The sequence below is a fragment of the Schistocerca cancellata genome, chromosome 8 (assembly GCF_023864275.1).
Source record: "Schistocerca cancellata isolate TAMUIC-IGC-003103 chromosome 8, iqSchCanc2.1, whole genome shotgun sequence".
In the NCBI taxonomy this organism is placed as follows: Eukaryota; Metazoa; Arthropoda; class Insecta; order Orthoptera; family Acrididae; genus Schistocerca; species Schistocerca cancellata.
The window spans coordinates 512,364,297-512,383,119 of NC_064633.1; the positions used below are offsets into that span (position 1 = coordinate 512,364,297).

The 18,823-nt window shown below is 45.8% G+C and overlaps 1 protein-coding gene across 1 annotated transcript in view; it reads left to right on the forward strand.

Moving 5' to 3' along the window:
• Positions 1 to 17,040, forward strand: part of LOC126095662 (zinc finger protein basonuclin-2-like) — a 128,443-nt gene extending 111,403 nt beyond the window's left edge. Inside the window, exons 4-7 of the mRNA XM_049910419.1 lie at positions 2,635 to 2,846; positions 5,973 to 6,938; positions 10,579 to 10,880; positions 15,224 to 17,040. Coding sequence (XP_049766376.1) covers positions 2,635 to 2,846; positions 5,973 to 6,938; positions 10,579 to 10,880; positions 15,224 to 16,592 — 2,849 coding nt within the window. The 3' untranslated portion in view covers positions 16,593 to 17,040. The remainder of the gene's footprint in view (positions 1 to 2,634; positions 2,847 to 5,972; positions 6,939 to 10,578; positions 10,881 to 15,223) is intronic.
• Positions 17,041 to 18,823: the final 1,783 nt, after the last annotated feature.

Below are 18,823 nucleotides of genomic sequence, written 5' to 3' on the forward strand. Positions count from 1 at the left end.
ATGGAAGACATGTGCAATTTTTTTCCTACGATATGAGGCTCATTATATTACAATTATAAAAATTTTTTTATCCACCGTCCCTGTTGCTTTGGTTGACGCAAACTGCAGATTCGCTTTCTTTGGTGTCAGGTCGTAAGGGAAGGAAGGCAACCCTGGAATTTGTGACAAAAGTAATATCGGGAAATGACATGCAAGTGGTAAGATGTTTCCTCCGCCCTACTGCATTGCCGAATTCGGAAATATTAGTGCCACATGGTTTTGTAGGCGACGAGGCGTTTCGATTATGTCCAGACATGATGAAAGCCTTGTCTCGTCGGAGTTCTGGAACTGACAAAATTGGTATTTGTAACTACTGTTTTTCAAGAGCTCTGAAAAAGCCTACGGCCTCTTAAGTCAAAAATTTCTCACATGTGATTCGCCGAGTATTCCAGTGCCAGAAAAGACTGATATTTTTGTTATCGTTACTTGCTGTTTACACAATTTACTTAGAAATGCATCCTTAGAGAGGAAAAAGAGCCTCCTTTTGAATTAAACCACTACCTACTGAAAATCTTGGACCGTTAGGGGGGGTGGCGGTTATGCGAATGCTGATGGGATTTTTCCGTGTGATATTCGTTTACAAAATACTTCAGCATCCATGTGGGTGCAGGGATAACACCCTGGCAAAGTAGTGAAGTTATCAGGACTCTGTGGGTTTCGGAGTTTTTCGGGTTATTGAATACCTTTTTAAACATGTTTGGATATTCTTATGAATTAAACTTGTATAATACGCAGCAGGTTCTGATATTCAATTCGTGTATTCCTCATTATTGTAATGATAAATCAATAATAAATGGAAAATGCAATATTATAATACGCATTAATTGTTCGAAAATAAAGTAGTAAACAATACGAATAAACTGGAAATGTATAGTAATTTTCTTACTTGTTCTCTTCCCAAAATCTGCTATTTCGCTCCCAGCGATATTCTTCACAGTTCGATCCTTCTATAATGGTAAGGATACGTCGCACATGCAAGGAAATTTTGAAACCATTTTCACCAGCTTTTCATCTTTTACCATCGTAAACAGTACTTTCCTCAGACGTGCTCCCTTGTCTTCCTCCGCTGCTGCGTCTATACCGCTGCACTAGAGTCAGCCGTAGATAAGAAGACGCATCGCGGGACACTGTCCCATATACGAGGGTCACTCCAAAAGAAATGTACACGATTTTTTATAAAATCCATCTTTTATTCTACATTTTGGAAAGTTTTGCAGTGTGTAGATACATCCTTTAGGAACAATATTTTCATTTCTCCACATAATTTCCCTCCTTCTCCACTGCCTTACGTCATCTTGGAACCAGCGCCTGTATACCCGCACGGTAAAATTCTGGATCAACCTGTTGGAGCCACTGTTTGGCAGCGTTCACAAGGGAGTCATCATCTTCAAGCCTTGTTCTATGAAGACAGTGATTCAGTTTCCCAAAGAGATAGTAGTCATATGGAGCCAGGTCAGGACTGTAAGACGGGTGTTTCAGTGTCGTCCATTCGAGTTTTGTGATCGCTTCCATGGTTTTTTCACTGACATGTGGGCTTGCATTGTCGTGCAACAGCAAAACATCCTACTTTTGCCGATTTGGTCGAACACGACTCAGTCGAGCTTGAAGTTTCTTCAGTGTCGTCACATATGCATCAGAATTTATGATGGTTCCACTTGGTATGTTGTCCACAAGCAAGAGTCCTTCGGAACCGAAAAACCCCGTAGCTATAACTTTTCCAGCAGAAGGTGTGGGTTTGAATTATTTTTCTTGGGTGAATTTGCACGATGCCACTCCATTGATTGCCTCTTCGTCTCTGGTGAAAAATGATGGAGCCATGTTTCATCACCTGTCACAATTCTTCCAAGAAATGTATCTCCACCATTCTCGTACTGTTCCAAAAGTTCGCTGCATACCGTTTTTCTTGTTTCTTTGTGAGCCACTGTCAACATCCTGGGAACCCACCTGGCACAAACCTTTTTTAACGCCAACACTTTCAGTATTCTGCAAACACTTCCCTCCCCTATCCCAATGTAGCGTGACAATTCGTTCACTGTGATACATCTGTCAGCAGTCACCAATTCGTTAACTCTCTACACATTGGAGTGTGTGCAGTATGAGGCCTGCCGCTGCGAGGACAATCCCCAATATTGCCGTGCCCGCTTTCATCACGTAACCTGCTTGCCGACCGACTAACTGTCCTGCGATCGACAGCAGCATCTCCATACACCTTTTTCAACCTCTTGTGGATGTTTCCTACTGTTTCGTTTTCACAGCACACGAATTCTATGATAGCACGTGGCTTCTGACGAACGTCAAGTTTAGCAACCATCTTGAAGACATGCTGTGACGGCGTCACTCGCGGGAACAGGTTGAACTAAGTTTGAAAACAAGCGGGAAGGAGGTATCTACCTGTATAACTTTCACACATGCAGAATGAAAACTGTATTTTTACCAAAATAGTGTGCATTTCTTTTGGAGTGACCGTCGTAATGCCATCTTTAGCAGTACAGTGTGGCAGACGCGAAACAGCAGGCGCGTGCGTCAGATGCTGCACAGGAATCCGACGTTTAGCGTCCGCCAGAGTGCTGGAAGACTCGTGTGGTTGTGTTGCAGCGCTGGACAAGCTGGGCGGCCAGACGACGGTGCAGGCGAATGCCGCCTTCGACATCGCGAGCCTCGTGCTGTACGGCTGCCAGGCGCTGCCCATCAGGCTCAAGATCCTGCTGGACAGGCTCTTCTCCGTGCTGCGCCGCGACGAGCTGCTGCACGTGCTCGCCGGCTTCGGCTGGTCGCTGGACGACTACGCCCGCGGCTACATCCTGCAGGTGCGTACCTGCTGCTCAGTGACCCGCCATCGGGTCAGAGCGCCAACCTAGCTACAGAACAAGTCACCGGCCCCGCGTGACCTGCCGAGTTACCGTGTGGAGTGGGCACACATATCTGGCATGTAACCTGGTGATCGTAGTAGAAGATGCTTCTAAAACACCGAATGCCCATTGCCCAAAAAATGGTTCAAATGTCTCTGAGCACTATGCGCCTTAACTATTGAATGGTTCAAATGACTCTGAGCACTATGGGACTTAACATCTGTGGTCATCAGTCCCCTAGAACTTAGAACTACTTAAGCCTAACTAAGGACATCACACACATCCATGCCCGAGGCAGGATTCGAACGTGCGACCGTAGCAGTCCCGCGGTTCCGGACTGAGCGCCTAGAACCGCTAGACCACCGCGGACGGCCCCATTGCCCAGTTAATACGCCAGGTATACAGGGTGTTACAAAAAGGTACGGCCAAACTTTCAGGAAACATTCCTCACATACAAATAAAGAAAAGATTTTATGTGGACATGTGTCCGGAAACGCTTAATTTCCATGTTAGAGCTCATTTTAGTTTCGTCAGTATGTACTGTACTTCCTCGATTCACCACCTGTGCTGCTAGAACATGTGCCTTTACAAGTACGACACAACATGTGGTTCATGCACGATGGAGCTCCTGCACATTTCAGTCGAAGGGTTCGTACGCTTCTCAACAACAGATTCGGTGACCGATGGATTGGTAGAGGCGGACCAATTCCATGGCCTCCACGCTCTCCTGACCTCAACCCTCTTGACTTTCATTTATGGGGGCATTTGAAAGCTCTTGTCTACGCAACCCCGGTACCAAATGTAGAGACTCTTTGTGCTCGTATTGTGGACGGCTGTGATACAATACGCCATTCTCCAGGGCTGCATCAGCGCATCAGGGATTCCATGCGATGGAGGGTAGATGCATGTATCCTCGCTAACGGAGGACATTTTGAACATTTCCTGTAACAAAGTGTTTGAAGTCACGCTGGTACGTTCTGTTGCTGTGTGTTTCCATCCCATGATTAATGTGATTTGAAGAGAAGTAATGAAATGAGCTCTAACATGGAAAGTAAGCGTTTCCGGACACATGTCCACATAACATATTTTCTTTCTTTGTGTGTGAGGAATGTTTCCTGAAAGTTTGGCCGTACCTTTTAGTAACACCCTGTAGACCTACTACACAAATGCATTCTAGACGATTGTTTACTCATTTTTTCGTCACGTAACGGGTGTAAGCAAGTGTGTTACGATATCAGTATGTAAACTGTATGAGATGCAGATCGTAAAACATAATATTAAACATGAAAATACATATGCCGTATAATAATATTTGACTATACTACTACACTAATGCACAACACAGATAAGAAGCGCCCTTCGGGGAGATGAGGCTGAGGTCACCCTTCATAGGCTCCTCTCCCGTGTATGGCCCGGGCAAATGGAGAACATAATTGCAGAAATAAATAATATAACAATTTGGTAGCTCATCTGGTAAACCATTTGCCCGCGAAAGGCAGAGATCCCTAGTTCGAGCCTCGGTCAGACACGAAATTTTAATCTGTCAGGAAGTTTCAATAATATCGTACTTCACACACAAAAAAGGTAAAACTAATGTCATGACATACACATATACAAGGCGACTATTATTATTGTTTAAAAACCCCCGAAGCGACATAAATGACGCTGAGACAAGTAATTTAATGTAAGACACACGGGGCTGCAAATGTCGGGAAATACCCCAAATGTGGATGACACTCGTTGAACATGTGACGTCACCAATAACGTACCTCGGCACAAGTGCAGCGATTGCGCTTGTCGATCCTACTTGGCAAGAAACCAGTGGAGACTCGGAGACCGGTAAATGAAATAATAGCTCTTACCTCAATGTAAAAACATAATTGATTCTGCAGTGAAAAACATACTTCTTGCCAGATGCAAGATTCGAACCCTGATCCCCACGCGTTCAAGTCTTGCACGTTGGTCCCGAGTCACACCGACACGAATACTTGGGTCGGGATGACGAGGTGCCACGCACCAGTGGGCTCAACCGCTGCACCTGCGGCGAGGTAAGTCAACCGGTGATGTCACATGGCTCACATTTGTCCACTTTTCGGGTATTTTCCGACATGTGCAGCCTCATGTGTCTGATATTAAATTATTTGTCTCAGTGTCATCTTCGTCGATTTGGGAGGTTCTAAATATTAATAAGATTCGTCCTGTATAATAGTAACCTCAGCATAATACGCTACTCCAGGTGAGACAGACTCGAAGTGTTTACCGAAGCCGTCCCACTTGAAACAGCCATGTAAAACGGCCTCTTTTTCTACTGAAATCTTTCCAATCGCCTGTTACTTTCTTCTTAGTAACATAGTAATATTTGTCTCCCTTTTCCAAAACTTATTATTTGTAATACACGTTTCTCAGTGTAACAATGCAATTATGCAAAGGAGAGGACAAATAACGGAACTGTGAAAATCTGCAGAAAAGAGTGAAGACACAGACTCTAAAGATTTATTGCTTGTGATTAGTAGCAAACAACCCACCATAGTTACCAAGTAGTGGGTCACTCTGTAACGTTAATGAATAAAGAAATAACTTCTATGGTAATAGAGAGGCTCTAGGTGACAAAATCTGAAGGGAAGACACTGCCATCTTTCCTTTCGGGAGGCCTTTATCCAGCCACTGCCTGGATCGAGACTGATATGATCCTGCTCCAATTTTTGCTAAGAACCAACCAGACCAGTATACATGCCATTATTACGATGGGGTTGCCACGACGCAAGGCATTTTAAAGCCAATGTACACATAATGTATTTTGACCACTAGAGTAAGTAAGAAATTAAACGATATTCAATTACCCTCTAACGAGCCACGGGTGCCTTAGTCAAAGTAGAAAATATGCCAGAAAAACCTGTGTAACTTTGATAGTGATGTTGGTGTTCATCCTCTATGTTAGTTACATCATTGTATACCTGCCGAAAGTCATTTTACTCAAGTCTGTACGGTTTTAGTAGCCTCCCGTGCACGTTTCTTTCCCATCGTCGTACTGCCACGAGTTCAGGGACCTGCTAGAGAGTGCCGCGTCGTGCTCTGTGTGCGCAGCTGTCGGACGGCACGCCGCTGGAGCGGTGGCACATGTGCGCGGCGGACGAGGAGCCGCTGGTGGTGCGGCAGTTCCTGCGCTTCAGCGAGACGCGCGCGCTGGCGCTGCAGCTGCTGGCCGCCGACGTGCGCCGCGCGCTCGCCTCGCCGCCGCCCGTCGTGCTGCCGCCGCCCTCGCCGCCCATGACGCCGCCCCACCTGCCGCAGCAGCACCACGCCAACAACCAACACCACCACCACCACCACCACGGTAGCCACCACCACCACCACCAGCACCAACACCAACACCAGCAGCAGCAGCAGCTGGCCGCGTCCGGCGCCAGTCGGGCGCCGCCGCCGGCCGCCGCCTCCAGCGCCAACGGCAAGGCGCCGTCGCCCTCCGACTGGAGCGGCGCCAAGCAGCCGACGGCGGAGGCGAACGGCGGCCCGATGAACCTCAGCACGGGCGGGCGCGCCGCCGCCAAGCCCGCGGGCCCGCCGCCTTACTCGGCGGTCGCCCCACTACCTGCCAGCGGACGCGCCGCCCCCAACGGCGGCCGCAAGTACACCGTGGCCGACATCCTCAACGGCGGCTGCTCCGAGGAGCGCTCCCCGCTGGCGCACAGCGCGCTCAACCTCAGCCGCGACGCGCTGGACGGCCTCAGGATGCGCCCGGCGCCGCCCAAGCCGCCTCCGCCGCCCCCGCCGCCGCTGACGCCGCAGCAGCAACATCATCAGCAGCAGCAGCACCAACAGCAGCAACTGCCACCTCAGCTGCCGGCTGCGGCGGCCACCTCGACGCCGCTCAAGCGCCAGTGGCGCTCCGGCTCGTGCGACCTGCCCATCAACCTGGGCACACAGATCGTCAACCCCACCACAGGCAAGAAGCGCGTCCAGTGTAACGTCTGTTTCAAGACCTTCTGCGATAAGGGCGCTCTCAAGATACACTTCTCCGCCGTCCACCTGCGGGAGATGCACAAGTGCACCGTAAGTAACCATCCTGCATAAATATTATTTATTCAGTAGACGAGTATCCAGTACAGCCCAGGTATGAATCCAATCTTCTATTCATTCATCTCCTCCATCCTGCACTCTCTTTCCATTTCCTCCTCCCCCTCTCGCTGTCCATCTACTCCTCCCCCACAGTCCACCTCCTCACTTCCACACTCTCTATCTTCGTCCTCCCACCCCTCACTCTATTCATCTGCTTTTCCCCCTCTCACTTCATTGACCCTATCTCTGTTCATCTGCTACTTCCCTCCACCCTTCTCAACGTCCCTCTCTATCTACAACATATATATAACTCATCTTTCGCATCTACCTCTTCCTCATCCTTTCGAAATCCACCACCTCCTCCTCTCTCTCTCTCTGTCCATCTCCTCTTCCACCCTTTCCCTGTCCATCTGCTCCTTCCAGTTCTCTCTGTCCATCATGTGCCCTTCCTCTGTTCATTTCTCCCTCATCCTCACTCTGTTCATCGCCTTCTCTCCATGTCTCTGTCCATCTCCTCCTTCCCCCTCTCTGTTTGTTATTCACCTTTTCCCCCTTCTCTCCCCACATTATCACCCCCACTCCAATAGGAGGATACTGATTCGCCTCCTCCATTCCCCTCCCCCCCCCCCCTGCCCAGTATTTATTTCCAACTAGTATATAATTCGGGTGTCGACTTTTGTTGAAATCGACCCAAGGGCTAAGGAGTATACACTTGTCATATATGTTCCACATTTCTCAACTATTCGTACTCATATTTCACCTGTATCTGTAGCGAATTTCGCTCTGCAGTTCTGTTTTAATGTACCTCAGTCTTTATGACGCCGTATGTCCTGAAAAATATGTCGTAAAAGATATAATTCTATACACACATTCAGTGCTGTATTTCTATACTGCCTGCGAACTCTGTTTCGAATAGAGTTAATAGCACAGACGTAATAAATTTAAAGACCATACATGATGGGACAGTTTTTCAATCATCTCTGTGTCTCCGACGTCATACGTTCTATACTGTGTCGACAGTGGTACAATTTTGGAGATACATTCCTTGGTGTATATGAATACTGTCTAGAAAATTTGTGGTGAATGCAGTTGTTAGAAGAAAAGCAATAAATTAAAACGTCATGCTTCACGAGGTAGTTTTACTGTATGAACACGGAAATTGTAGTAAGCGATAAACTTTTTTTCCCTTTTATCGTTCTGTAGGGGTTCTTAGCTCGAAAAAGTTTCTTAAATATTTGAAACTATGTGTAAAGATTGGTGCAAGTCACTATATCCTCTCATTCTCGAACAGAGAATGAATAAATTGTGGAGATTCGCGTGTTGTGAGCTACACTTCTTTGTCACACCTACTCCACCCCTTTCATAGGTACGTAGTTTTTACACCCGCAGCGATTCTTACCAGATAGTAAGTAATGTGTGTAGTAAGTCTGCCTGAAATCGATCTAGTGCTTTAGGCGGAGACGTGGATAGGCAAATACACCTTCACAATACGTAGGACTGTTTGCCTTTGACCTACTATGTCTGTTTATGTAATAGGTCGTATTTCTAACATTTTTTAAGTTATTACGTGTCGTTATTGATTACAAGTTAGTATGTCAGAAGAGTGGTGATAATAATAGGTTAATAATGATAACAAAATACATCTGCACTAAAAAGACTTTGTCCAGGAAGACAAAACTGACACACAATGAAACTGTGGTAAGACAACAAATACTCACTACAGTAGTAAATCTTAAACTCACCAAATCAGAAAAGAATGAAAGAATCCTAATAAAAATACTAGGTCCCCAAGGTAGCAGTGAATCATGACACATATTAAGATCTAATACAGAACTGTATATGAAAGTTCAAAATTTAGGAGATGTAATGAGAGAAGGAATATTGAAATTCTGTGGATACGTATGTGGGATGAATAATAATAGATTGTATAAACAAATCTTTGACCTACTAAACAATCAGAAATTTAAAACAAAATTATTGAGATAGGTAGGAAAAGATTTTAAAATGCCAGGTTCGACTTGGAGACAATAACAAAGAAAACAGATTTTAAAGAATCAACAGAAAAGACAGTTGTTACTTGAAATCCGTCTTGATTGCAAATTTTTTTTATTCATATGACCGGTTTTGGTTCATTCAGAACCATCTTCAGATCTGACATTTCAGTTACAGGAGTAACCCGTCCAAATCCAGCAACTTTCGCATGCTACGTCACATTTTATGTTGCTGGATTTGGACGGGTTACACCTGTAACTGAAATATCAGATCTGAAGATGGTTCTGAATGAACCGAAACCGGTCATATGAATAAAAAAAAATTTGCAATCAAGACGGATTTTAAGTAACATTATAAAATCACAGGTTGCTGTTATCCTATAAGACATTATGTCTGATTTGCAAAGAAAATACAGTGTTTCAGGATGGGAAGAATCAAGAACTGGAAGAAAGTGATCACAAAATGAGCACGAACAACATTAACCAAGAATGAAAGGAGTGTGGACCCAAAGGAAACTAAAGTCGAAAACAATGAAGCAGAAAAAATGTTGATTTATTGTACTCTTCAAAAGGGCTATTCAAAATAAAATAACAATAAAATGATAATAATAGCGATAGAACTGGAGGTCGGACTAAGAAAAATTAAGCTGGAAGAAAATTGTAAATGTCATTGTCAATCCACCGAGTCTAATCTATCAAATAAAGAAGCCTTCGTGTCACACAGTAACAAAATGGAAATTATCTGCCAACTAACTACAGCCATCTATAGTAAGAGATCTAGAGTCCGGAAGAGGGTTTGTGACGTATTACTGGTGTTTTTGGACCTTCTCATTCAGATTAGGATGAACACGAACCAGGATGGTTCCAAGATGATGAGAACTGTGATCACAGCACGGCATGTGTACGTTCCTGGTTTATCGCACACTCAGCCAGCTTATTGCACCAGACTGGCCCACTGGAAAACCACCCCATTTTGATCCCATATGCAGTATAACGTCTGGGACTACTTGGAATAGTGGATGAAATCTAGTAATCTGTTATCACAAAAATTAAAAGGCATATTGACAGTTAACCGACCACGATTGTTTCAAAAAGATGAAGAGGTTTTTCAGATACCGCTACCACTCACAAAACATGTTTTCTTGCGCTGTTGTTTGTGATGCCATGTTTCAAGTTACGTTTCGAAGTTTTAAAGGCGGTACCGGAACACTCACGAAAAGACAGCCACTGACCAAAGATGAGCACAGCACATGTCGAGGCTTCACAAGAAACTTTAATATCGATGTTCACTTGTGTTAAATGTTTTTTTTTTTTGTGTGCAGCCACTGTAGTCTGATGATGAGATGTAACCACGAAAGATGTTGTTAATTACATAACTAAATTAGTCAAAATTTGCGCCTTGTGGAGGTATTTCAGAAACCTTTTCCAGTTTATCACTGAAATTTGCTAGCTCTGTCAAATACGATAATATTTTAATAGCTTCCGCTGTACATGGGAGTCTCTTCTTCGCCGAAATAGGGCAATTATTTATGTCAGAGGCGTGTTTACATTTTAGTAGCGTAATTTTTTGTGCAGCATCCTTACGTTACGCGTAAGGAAAATCTGGTCCCACGCAGGACTTGAGGAGTCTCCTTTGTTGGCAGGTGGAGGGCTGCAGCATGATGTTCAGCTCGCGGAGGTCGCGCAACCGGCACAGCGCCAACCCCAACCCCAAGCTGCACTCGCCGTACCTGCGGCGCAAGATGTCGCCGCACGACGGGCGGTCTGCGCAGGCGCGCCAGATGCTGCTGCCGCCACCCGCCGCCGCCGCAGCCGCCGCCGCCGCCGCCGCGGCCGCCGCCGGCGACCCGCTGGCGCTGTCCTCGGCCCTGGGTTCGCTGCCCTTCCCACCCTTCCCGCTGCTCATGCCGCCTCCGCACCTGCTCAAGCACGGACTCGACATGAGGTGAGCATACGACGCAGACACCCAGTGGGCTACACCCGCACAAGTAGCCCACTGCTCGTGAGCAGATATGGAACTGATAGGCCTCCTCGGCCACCAGTGATAAGACACACATCTCGCATTCCGGAGGACGTTGGTTCGAATCTTCGTCTGTCCATCCAGATTTGATTTATCTGTGGTTTCGTTGAACATTTTATCGCAGTTGCTGGGATAATTGTTTTGAAAACGATATGGTCGATGTCCTTCCCCATTCTTCACCAATCCGCCTCTCTACTGACCTTGACTCGGATGTGTATTGAAACCCCAATCTTCCTTTTTTTTTTTTTTTTTTTTTTTTTTTTTTTTTTTTTTTTTTTTTTTTTTTTTTTTTTAGCCGGTAGCCGGGTTGGCGGAGTGGTTCTAGGCGCTATAGCCTGGAACCGTGCGACCGCTACGGTCGCAGGTTCGAATCCTGCCTCGGGCATGGATGTTTGTGTTGTCCTTAGGTTAGTTAGGTTTAAGTAGTTCTAAGTTCTAGGGGACTGATGACCTCACAAGTTAAGTCCCATAGTGCTCAGAGCCATTTGAACCATTTTGAACCTTCCGTTTTTTTCCTTTACAGTTTAACCACAATCACTGTTAACAATCATACCAAACACCTCACCCTTATGTTTTCTTCCATCTCGTCAGACTTCTTATGACTTTTCACATCTTTACAACTTACATTGCTTCGAGGACCCTAAACATCCACAGCCGACCTCTGCAGGGCCTCGGCCGTCGGTACATTTGCTGACTACCACCAAGATGACATAATCACCAACTCACAGCTTACTGCTCCTAAAATCACATCTACCGCAGATTTCGACCTAGAATCTTCCATGAGTGCATTACTATGGAGGTCTTTGACGCAAATGGAAAAGATAACTTACGTGCTGTAATCAGTATTTCGTATGCAATACCTTAAAACTTGCATGCTAATTGCTAGTGCCTGACCTACAATCATCCGTGACTTATCTTACAGCAACTGGAATGTCTCTAAAAATCCATAGATACTCAAACTGGAAGCAAATCTTTACCTTTTATCACAGCCAAACACGATATCTTCCATGTAACAGCAGGCCGATGTGTCCGAGCGGTTCTAGGCGCTTCAGTCTGTAACCGCGCGACCGCTACGGTCGCAGATTCGAATCCTGCCTCGGGCATGGATGTGGGTCATGTCCTTAGGTTAATTAGGTTTAAGTAGTTCTAAGTTCTAGGGGACTGATGACTCAGATGTTGAGTCCCATAGTGCTCAGAGCCATTTGAACCATTTTTTCCATGTAACAGACTTTTCAGATACCATATACACCCATATTCCTACCAATTCCCTCTGTCCTCCTTACGCTGTAACAAGGGCTTACACGGAGACCAGATGGAACTTGCAAAATCATATCTGTATACTGGACTCTAACTGCACAGACGGCCGCAGTGGCCGAGCGGTTCTACGAGTTTCAAACGGAACCGCGCGATCGCTACGGTCGCAGGTTCGAATCCTGCCTCAGGCATGGAAGTGTGTGATGTACTTAAGTTACTTAAGTTAAAGTAGATCTAAGTTCTAGGGGACTGATGACCTCAGATGTTGAAATCCTATAGTGTTCAGAGCCATTTTTCAACTGCAGATATTTGTCTGTAAGTATATACCATAGGATACAATAAATAGTATAAAACAAATTAAACAAGATCTTCTGTTAGTATCACTGGTTATAGAGATTGTTCTTACAGTCAAAACAGTAACATTTAGTCCCGTCACAAGAGCATTAATGAGGTCCATGAACGTGAAGTTTTCGTTATCTTCAGTGCTTTTTTCCGTCCTCTCAATGGTTTGATTAGCCCCGACACGAATGCCCCTCGGGGGCAAACCTCTTCGGCTCAGAGTGGCCCTCGCTCCCTAGATCCTCAATTATTGTTAGATGTATTCCAATGTACGTACTCCCCTACATTTTGCACCCTCTGAAGCTCCCTCTGCTACCATGGAGCCTATTTCCCGATGTCTTAACGCCTGTACTATTATCCTGTCTCTTTATATTGCTAGTGTTTTCCAAATGTTCCTTTCTTCGCTGATTCTGCGGGGAATCTCCTTATATTGTATTATCAGTTACTGTATTATCAGTTCACCTAATGTATTACATTATCTTATGTTATCAGTTATATAAGTTATTTTCATTTATGTTATCAGTTATATTATCGGGTCATAAAATTTTCAACATTTTTCTACAGAACTATATCTCAAATGCTTCGATTTTCTTCTTCTCCGGTTTTCGTACAGTTCATGATTAACTTATTTTCAGAAATTTCTGCTTCAAATTAACGTCTGTATTTAATACCATTACACTTATCTGTGCCAGGAATGCTTTCTTCATCCGTGCTAGTCTCCTTTTTACACCCTCCTTTCTTCACCTGTCATGGGTTATTCTGCTTCTGAGGTAGCAAAATCCTTAATTTCGTCTGCTTCATGATCGCCAATTTTGATATTAAATAAATCGCTATTCTCATTTGTGCTACTTCTCATTACTTTTGTCTTTTTTTCCGATTTACTTTCGATCCATATTCTGTACTAGTTAAACTGTTCTTTGCATTTAAGTGATGCTGTACTTCTTCTTGACGTTCACTTAGCATAACAATGCCATCAACGAATCTCATCATTGATATACTTTCAGAGTGAATTTTAATCTCACTCTTGAACCTTTCTTTTATTTGCATCATTGCTACTTCGGTGTATATATTGAACTGCAGGGGCGAAAGGGTGCGTCCTTGTCTTAAACCCTCCTACATCCAAGCATTTCGTTCATTATCTTCCAGCCTTATTCTTCCCACTAGGTTCTTGTACATACTGCGTATTACCTGTTCTTCCCTATAGTTTACTCCTATTTTTCTCAGAATTTCCAAAATCTTGCGCCGTTTTACACTGTCGAAAGTTTCCTCTAGGTCGACAGTTCCTGTGAGCCTGTCCTGATTTTTCTTCATTCACACTTCCATTACTTAGGGCAACGTGGTAACGGCCTCTCTCGGGCCTTTACTTTTCCTAAGGCCACACCGATCGTCGTCTAACAGATCCGCAATTTTCTTTTCCATTTTTCTGTATATTACTCGTGTCAGCAACGTGGATGCATGAGCTGCTAAGCTACCTGTGGGATAGTTCCCGTACTTATCTGCCCTCGCTGTCTTCGTAATTGTTTGGACGATATTTTTCTGGAAGTGTGATAGTACTTCACCAGTCTATTAGATTCTACACACCAGATGGAATACTCGTTGGGTTGCCATTCCACCTCCCCCCCCCCCCTCCCCCAATGATTGTAGAAGTTCTGATGGAATGTTATCTATCCCTTCCATCTTATTTGATCAGAAGACTCCCAGAGTTCCTTTCAATTCTGACGCTAGTAGTGGATTCCTTATGTCTTCCATATCGGCTCCAGTTTCTTTTATCGCATCATCAGACTAGTCCCCCTCTCTCATACCTAACTTCAGTGTAGTCCTTCGAGCTATTCGCTCTCTCCACTGCGTTTAATAATAGAATTCCCGTTGCACTCGTAATGTTACCATAATTGCTTCTAATTTCACCGAAGGTTGTTTTGACGTCTCTAGATGGTGAATAAGTCCTCCAGCCGATCATTTGTCCCTTGATTTCCTCCTATCTTTCCTGGAGCCATTTCGCCTTCGCAGTCCTTCAGTGCTTACAACTTAATATTCTTAACTGATTACTTGACTGATGCTCGGGAAAAGTGCTTACAATTTAATATGCTTAGTTGATTGCTTGACTGGTGCACGTGGGAAAGTTCATCTATCGTGGCCACAAGGTTGTGTAAGGAGTTGAGACACCGTGGTTTTTATCTAGATTTACAAGGTAATTTACGCACTCTAACACGACTGCAACTAGTGCGCAGCACGCCACGATTTACACAACTGATTAGCTGTTTGATGGGCGTGTACCTGTCACACAGACAGACCAAAAACATTGTCCCTACTGTAGGGAGAGGGTCATTGCACCCACTGTTGTTATATCGATAGCAAAACGTATTTCAGTTCGTCCTATGAAAAAGTATACTGGTCTCAGAATGTACCCATTTCTAGATCATTGTATACTGGTTTTCCTCTTTTGTTTGCTGAGGAGTACCAACTTTCAAATTATTTTAAGACGCTTCGAATGTATTTTTTTAGTGGGATCATTCTTCGCACTGCCCTACATAGTGCTCTTGTATGAGGTAAGTCAGACAAGGTTTTCTTGAACTAGAAATTATCGTGGCCACCACGGTCTTTAACCACAGCAACTCTAGCTGATATGTAGTGCTTTTGTGCACAATAGCTGTTAATAACGATGTACCTGTGTGCAGGTTCAGCGAGGAATGCCGCCAGGAACAGTGGAACAGTGTGAGCCTGGCAAGGCCTGCGGAGGACAACGCGGCGTCGAGCAGCAGCAGCCGACCCACCGAGGAGGACGACATGTTCGACGACGACGACTACGGCATCGTCGTCGACGGAGACATGGACGACGACGAGATGGAAGAACGCGACGAAACTGACGACCATTCTTCGAAGAACGACGAGGCGGAAGACGCTAGCGTGACCGACTCGCAGGCCAGTGGGGCGCAGCTCAGCACCGAGACCAAGACTGACGAAGAGGTGCAGAGCAACCCGGAAGGCGGCGACGCCCCTCTGGAGCCGGCCGACGGCGCCGGCCTCAAGCAGGAGCAGGCCGCGGACGGCGTCTCGTCCCCGAAGAGTTCTCGCAAGAGGAAGAACAGAAATCCGACGCGCTTCATGGTGTCGAATCACAAAGAAGGTACGACGTCGGCGGAGGACGGGTCAGTGTGTGACGAAACGTACGACTCGGCTGCTTGTAATGAGGAGAGGAGTGACAACGGAAGACTGACGGCGCAGGTGAAAACGGAGCCGATGGAAGAGGACGAGAAGGTAAACGCGAAAGAAGACTGGCAAGGAAGACAGGAGAGTGAAGACGCGGCGCACTGTGAGGGTGCCAGGAGTGACAATGCCGACTGCGAGTCCAGCAGGATAGGTCCTGACGAACAGTGTTGGGAGAAAAAGGAAGAAACCGCGAGCGTGAAATTAGAGCCCGACTACCAGTCTGCCTCCTGCGGGAGTATCAAGCGGGAGTTCTCCGACCAGATGGCGGCAGCGGCGGACCAGGCTGCCGGTGGGTACTACTACCAGCGCCACCAGTCCGCCGACTCCTCATTCAGCGTGGGCAGCGCGCTGCAGCAGCTGGAGTGCCTCTCGCAGCGGCAGTTCAGCGGCCTCCAGTACCCCCAGCACGGCGCTGGCCAGCAGAGCCCCGCGTCGGCGGCGCCATCCACCAGCCCCTCCGGCTCGTCCAAGGACTCGAGCGGCGGTTGTGACGACTGCTGCTTGCCCGAGGTGGACCCGGAGAACCCGCGGCGCTGCCCCGTCTGCGGCGATGTGCTGGCCGACGTGTTCGCAGTGCGCGCGCACATGCAGAGCGCGCACATGCGGCTGGTGCACGCGTGCAGCTTCCAGGGCTGCAAGGCGGCCTTCCCGTCGCGCCGCAGCCGCGACCGCCACAGCGACAACCTGCGCATGCACCGCCGCCTGCTGTCGGCGCCGCACTCGGACGCCGCGTCCGCCGCCGCCGCCGCCGCGCTCTTCGCCGACATGATGGCCTACAGCGATGCCGCCAGTGAGGCGTTCGCCAAGCAGTGCCAGCCCAGATCTGTCGACATGTGAACTGGAACTGGTCCGAGGTGCTCCAGAGCCGGTGCTGCCTCACTACTTCCCCAGTCCTCCCCCAGGTCTGTCGACATGTGAACTGGAACTGGTCCGAGGTGCTCCAGAGCCGGTGCTGCCTCACTACTTCCTGAGTCCTCCCCCAGGTCTGTCGACATGTGAACTGAAACTGGTCCGAGGTGCTCCAGAGCCGACGCTGCCTCACTAGTTCCCCAGTCCTCCTACTGTGCCGCTTTGTAGAAACCGTCGAATCACCTCGAACGAGTAATCCAATAAACACTACTTTTCTCGCTTCCCTGTCAGTGCCGCGCTACCCGCTCATAAGCGTACTAAAGCCTAGCCATAGTACTGCTCTCTGAAATGAGGTCAGAAGACACGCGTGAAGTCGCTAGGCACGCGTTCCCCAATCAGTGCCACCACAAGCGTTTCGACATGTGAACTGACCCGAGGTTCTGATGGTGCCTCAGTACAACTCCCGTCCTCCTATTATGCCACAGTGGACCAGAGGAAGCCAATTCTTTGGGACGAGTAACCCAATAATATTACTTCTCATGCTGGCCCATCAAAGCCATGAAGTGATCTACTGGTAAAATGATGCATATACATAATTTCAGTCTTCAAAATGAGGTTCAGTAACCTCACATGTTTAATAAGTCAAAACTTTTCCTCTATTTTAAATTCAGAAAAAATTTGTGCCACCTAACAAGGACACAACACAAAGCCTATTACATGACAGCAGTTCCAGGTACACGTGTATATCAATACATACAGGACAGATGTTAAGGTTCGTGCTGTGATGCAAGTCAGAAGAGAATAAACCTTTCAACTTTCTTCTACAGTTCAAAGATAGAGCAGTACTAGCTAGTGACTGACGCCAAGTCCTATTTGAAACAATATAGAGAAGATAGTGAGCACACTTGCTAATCAGAATATTGGGGATGCTAAACGGGAAAAAACCCTTGATACTGTTGGTAACCTACATTGGAGTCATACAGTAGTAGCAGTACAGTACGGTATGAGTTGGACAGTTGTAATATCTGTAATTGGAGATTGTGGAATGTTATCGACTGATTGTGACTGATTCGTCAGCAAGATGATAAACTGGTGTAATGCTGATGCAAGTGAATGTATGATGGAGTTCATGCTATCAAAGTGAAGCAATTTAAAATGTTGACTGGACAAAAAGAGTACATTTATGTATACGACTTAATTGGTAAATATGTGTAAAATAATACGTACGCAGGAAGGCAGCAGGGAGGAAGAAAGAGACAGAGACAGAGAGAGAGAACGTTTGGAAGAGTAGAGATCAATGTCAGACAGACAGAAGTTAGTCATCTGAGTCTGTAGTTCAACACATGAAGTGGTGTATGTGAAGCGTCCAGTACGAACTGATAACATGACATTATGATTCATCCAAAATTATACGTTTTAACTGTATGTACAACAATACAGATACTTACACAGGAAATGGTCTGCTCTTAGATGCCACGTTCGTGATGGTTTGCTACCATACAAACTTCAGCTTGTTCGCTTCCCCATAACGATTCATTACGTGATTAAGTGAGCGGTCATGCTTGAGGCAGAAGTATGAATGAAGAGTCACTAGTCCAGTGGTTCATGTCTGACTGACACAACACCCTAATGTTGCTGGGATTTCAGTATTATGTGTTTATACACATTCTGTTTCTCATTTTCTTTATTCTGTTTTGAAGTTCTGTATACTCTGGTAATACCCAGTGTAGCGAGAGTGGCAAAATTTTGATATTTCTGTTGAAGTACAATAGCAGAAGCCACATCGAAACAACTGTACAAGTTACTCATTTTAGATACATTCTGCAGCAAATTTTCCGTTACATAACTTCATCCACAGCAGTTTTAATAGTGTGTGCAATTTTATAGTTGAATATTATGTATCTAATAACAGACGTTATTCCCATATTACATAGCATATTTCGCAGACTTTTTATTTGTATTGAATCAAGTTTAAGTTTTCGTTGTGATTTCTAATAATCTAAGCTAATATACTCGTTTTCCAAACTGTTTACTGAAGGCAGTTGTAGAATTCAGGCCACTTGGACAACCGACGTAGTCTTGCTTTACGACCAGAAAACTTTTGTACTTTACGAGCTGTTTCATTTAGTGCAATGTGCTGAATATGTGACAGTCATGTATAATAATTTATGTGTATAGAACCCTGAGGGTGATTTTCGTATAATGTGGTGCTGTAAATA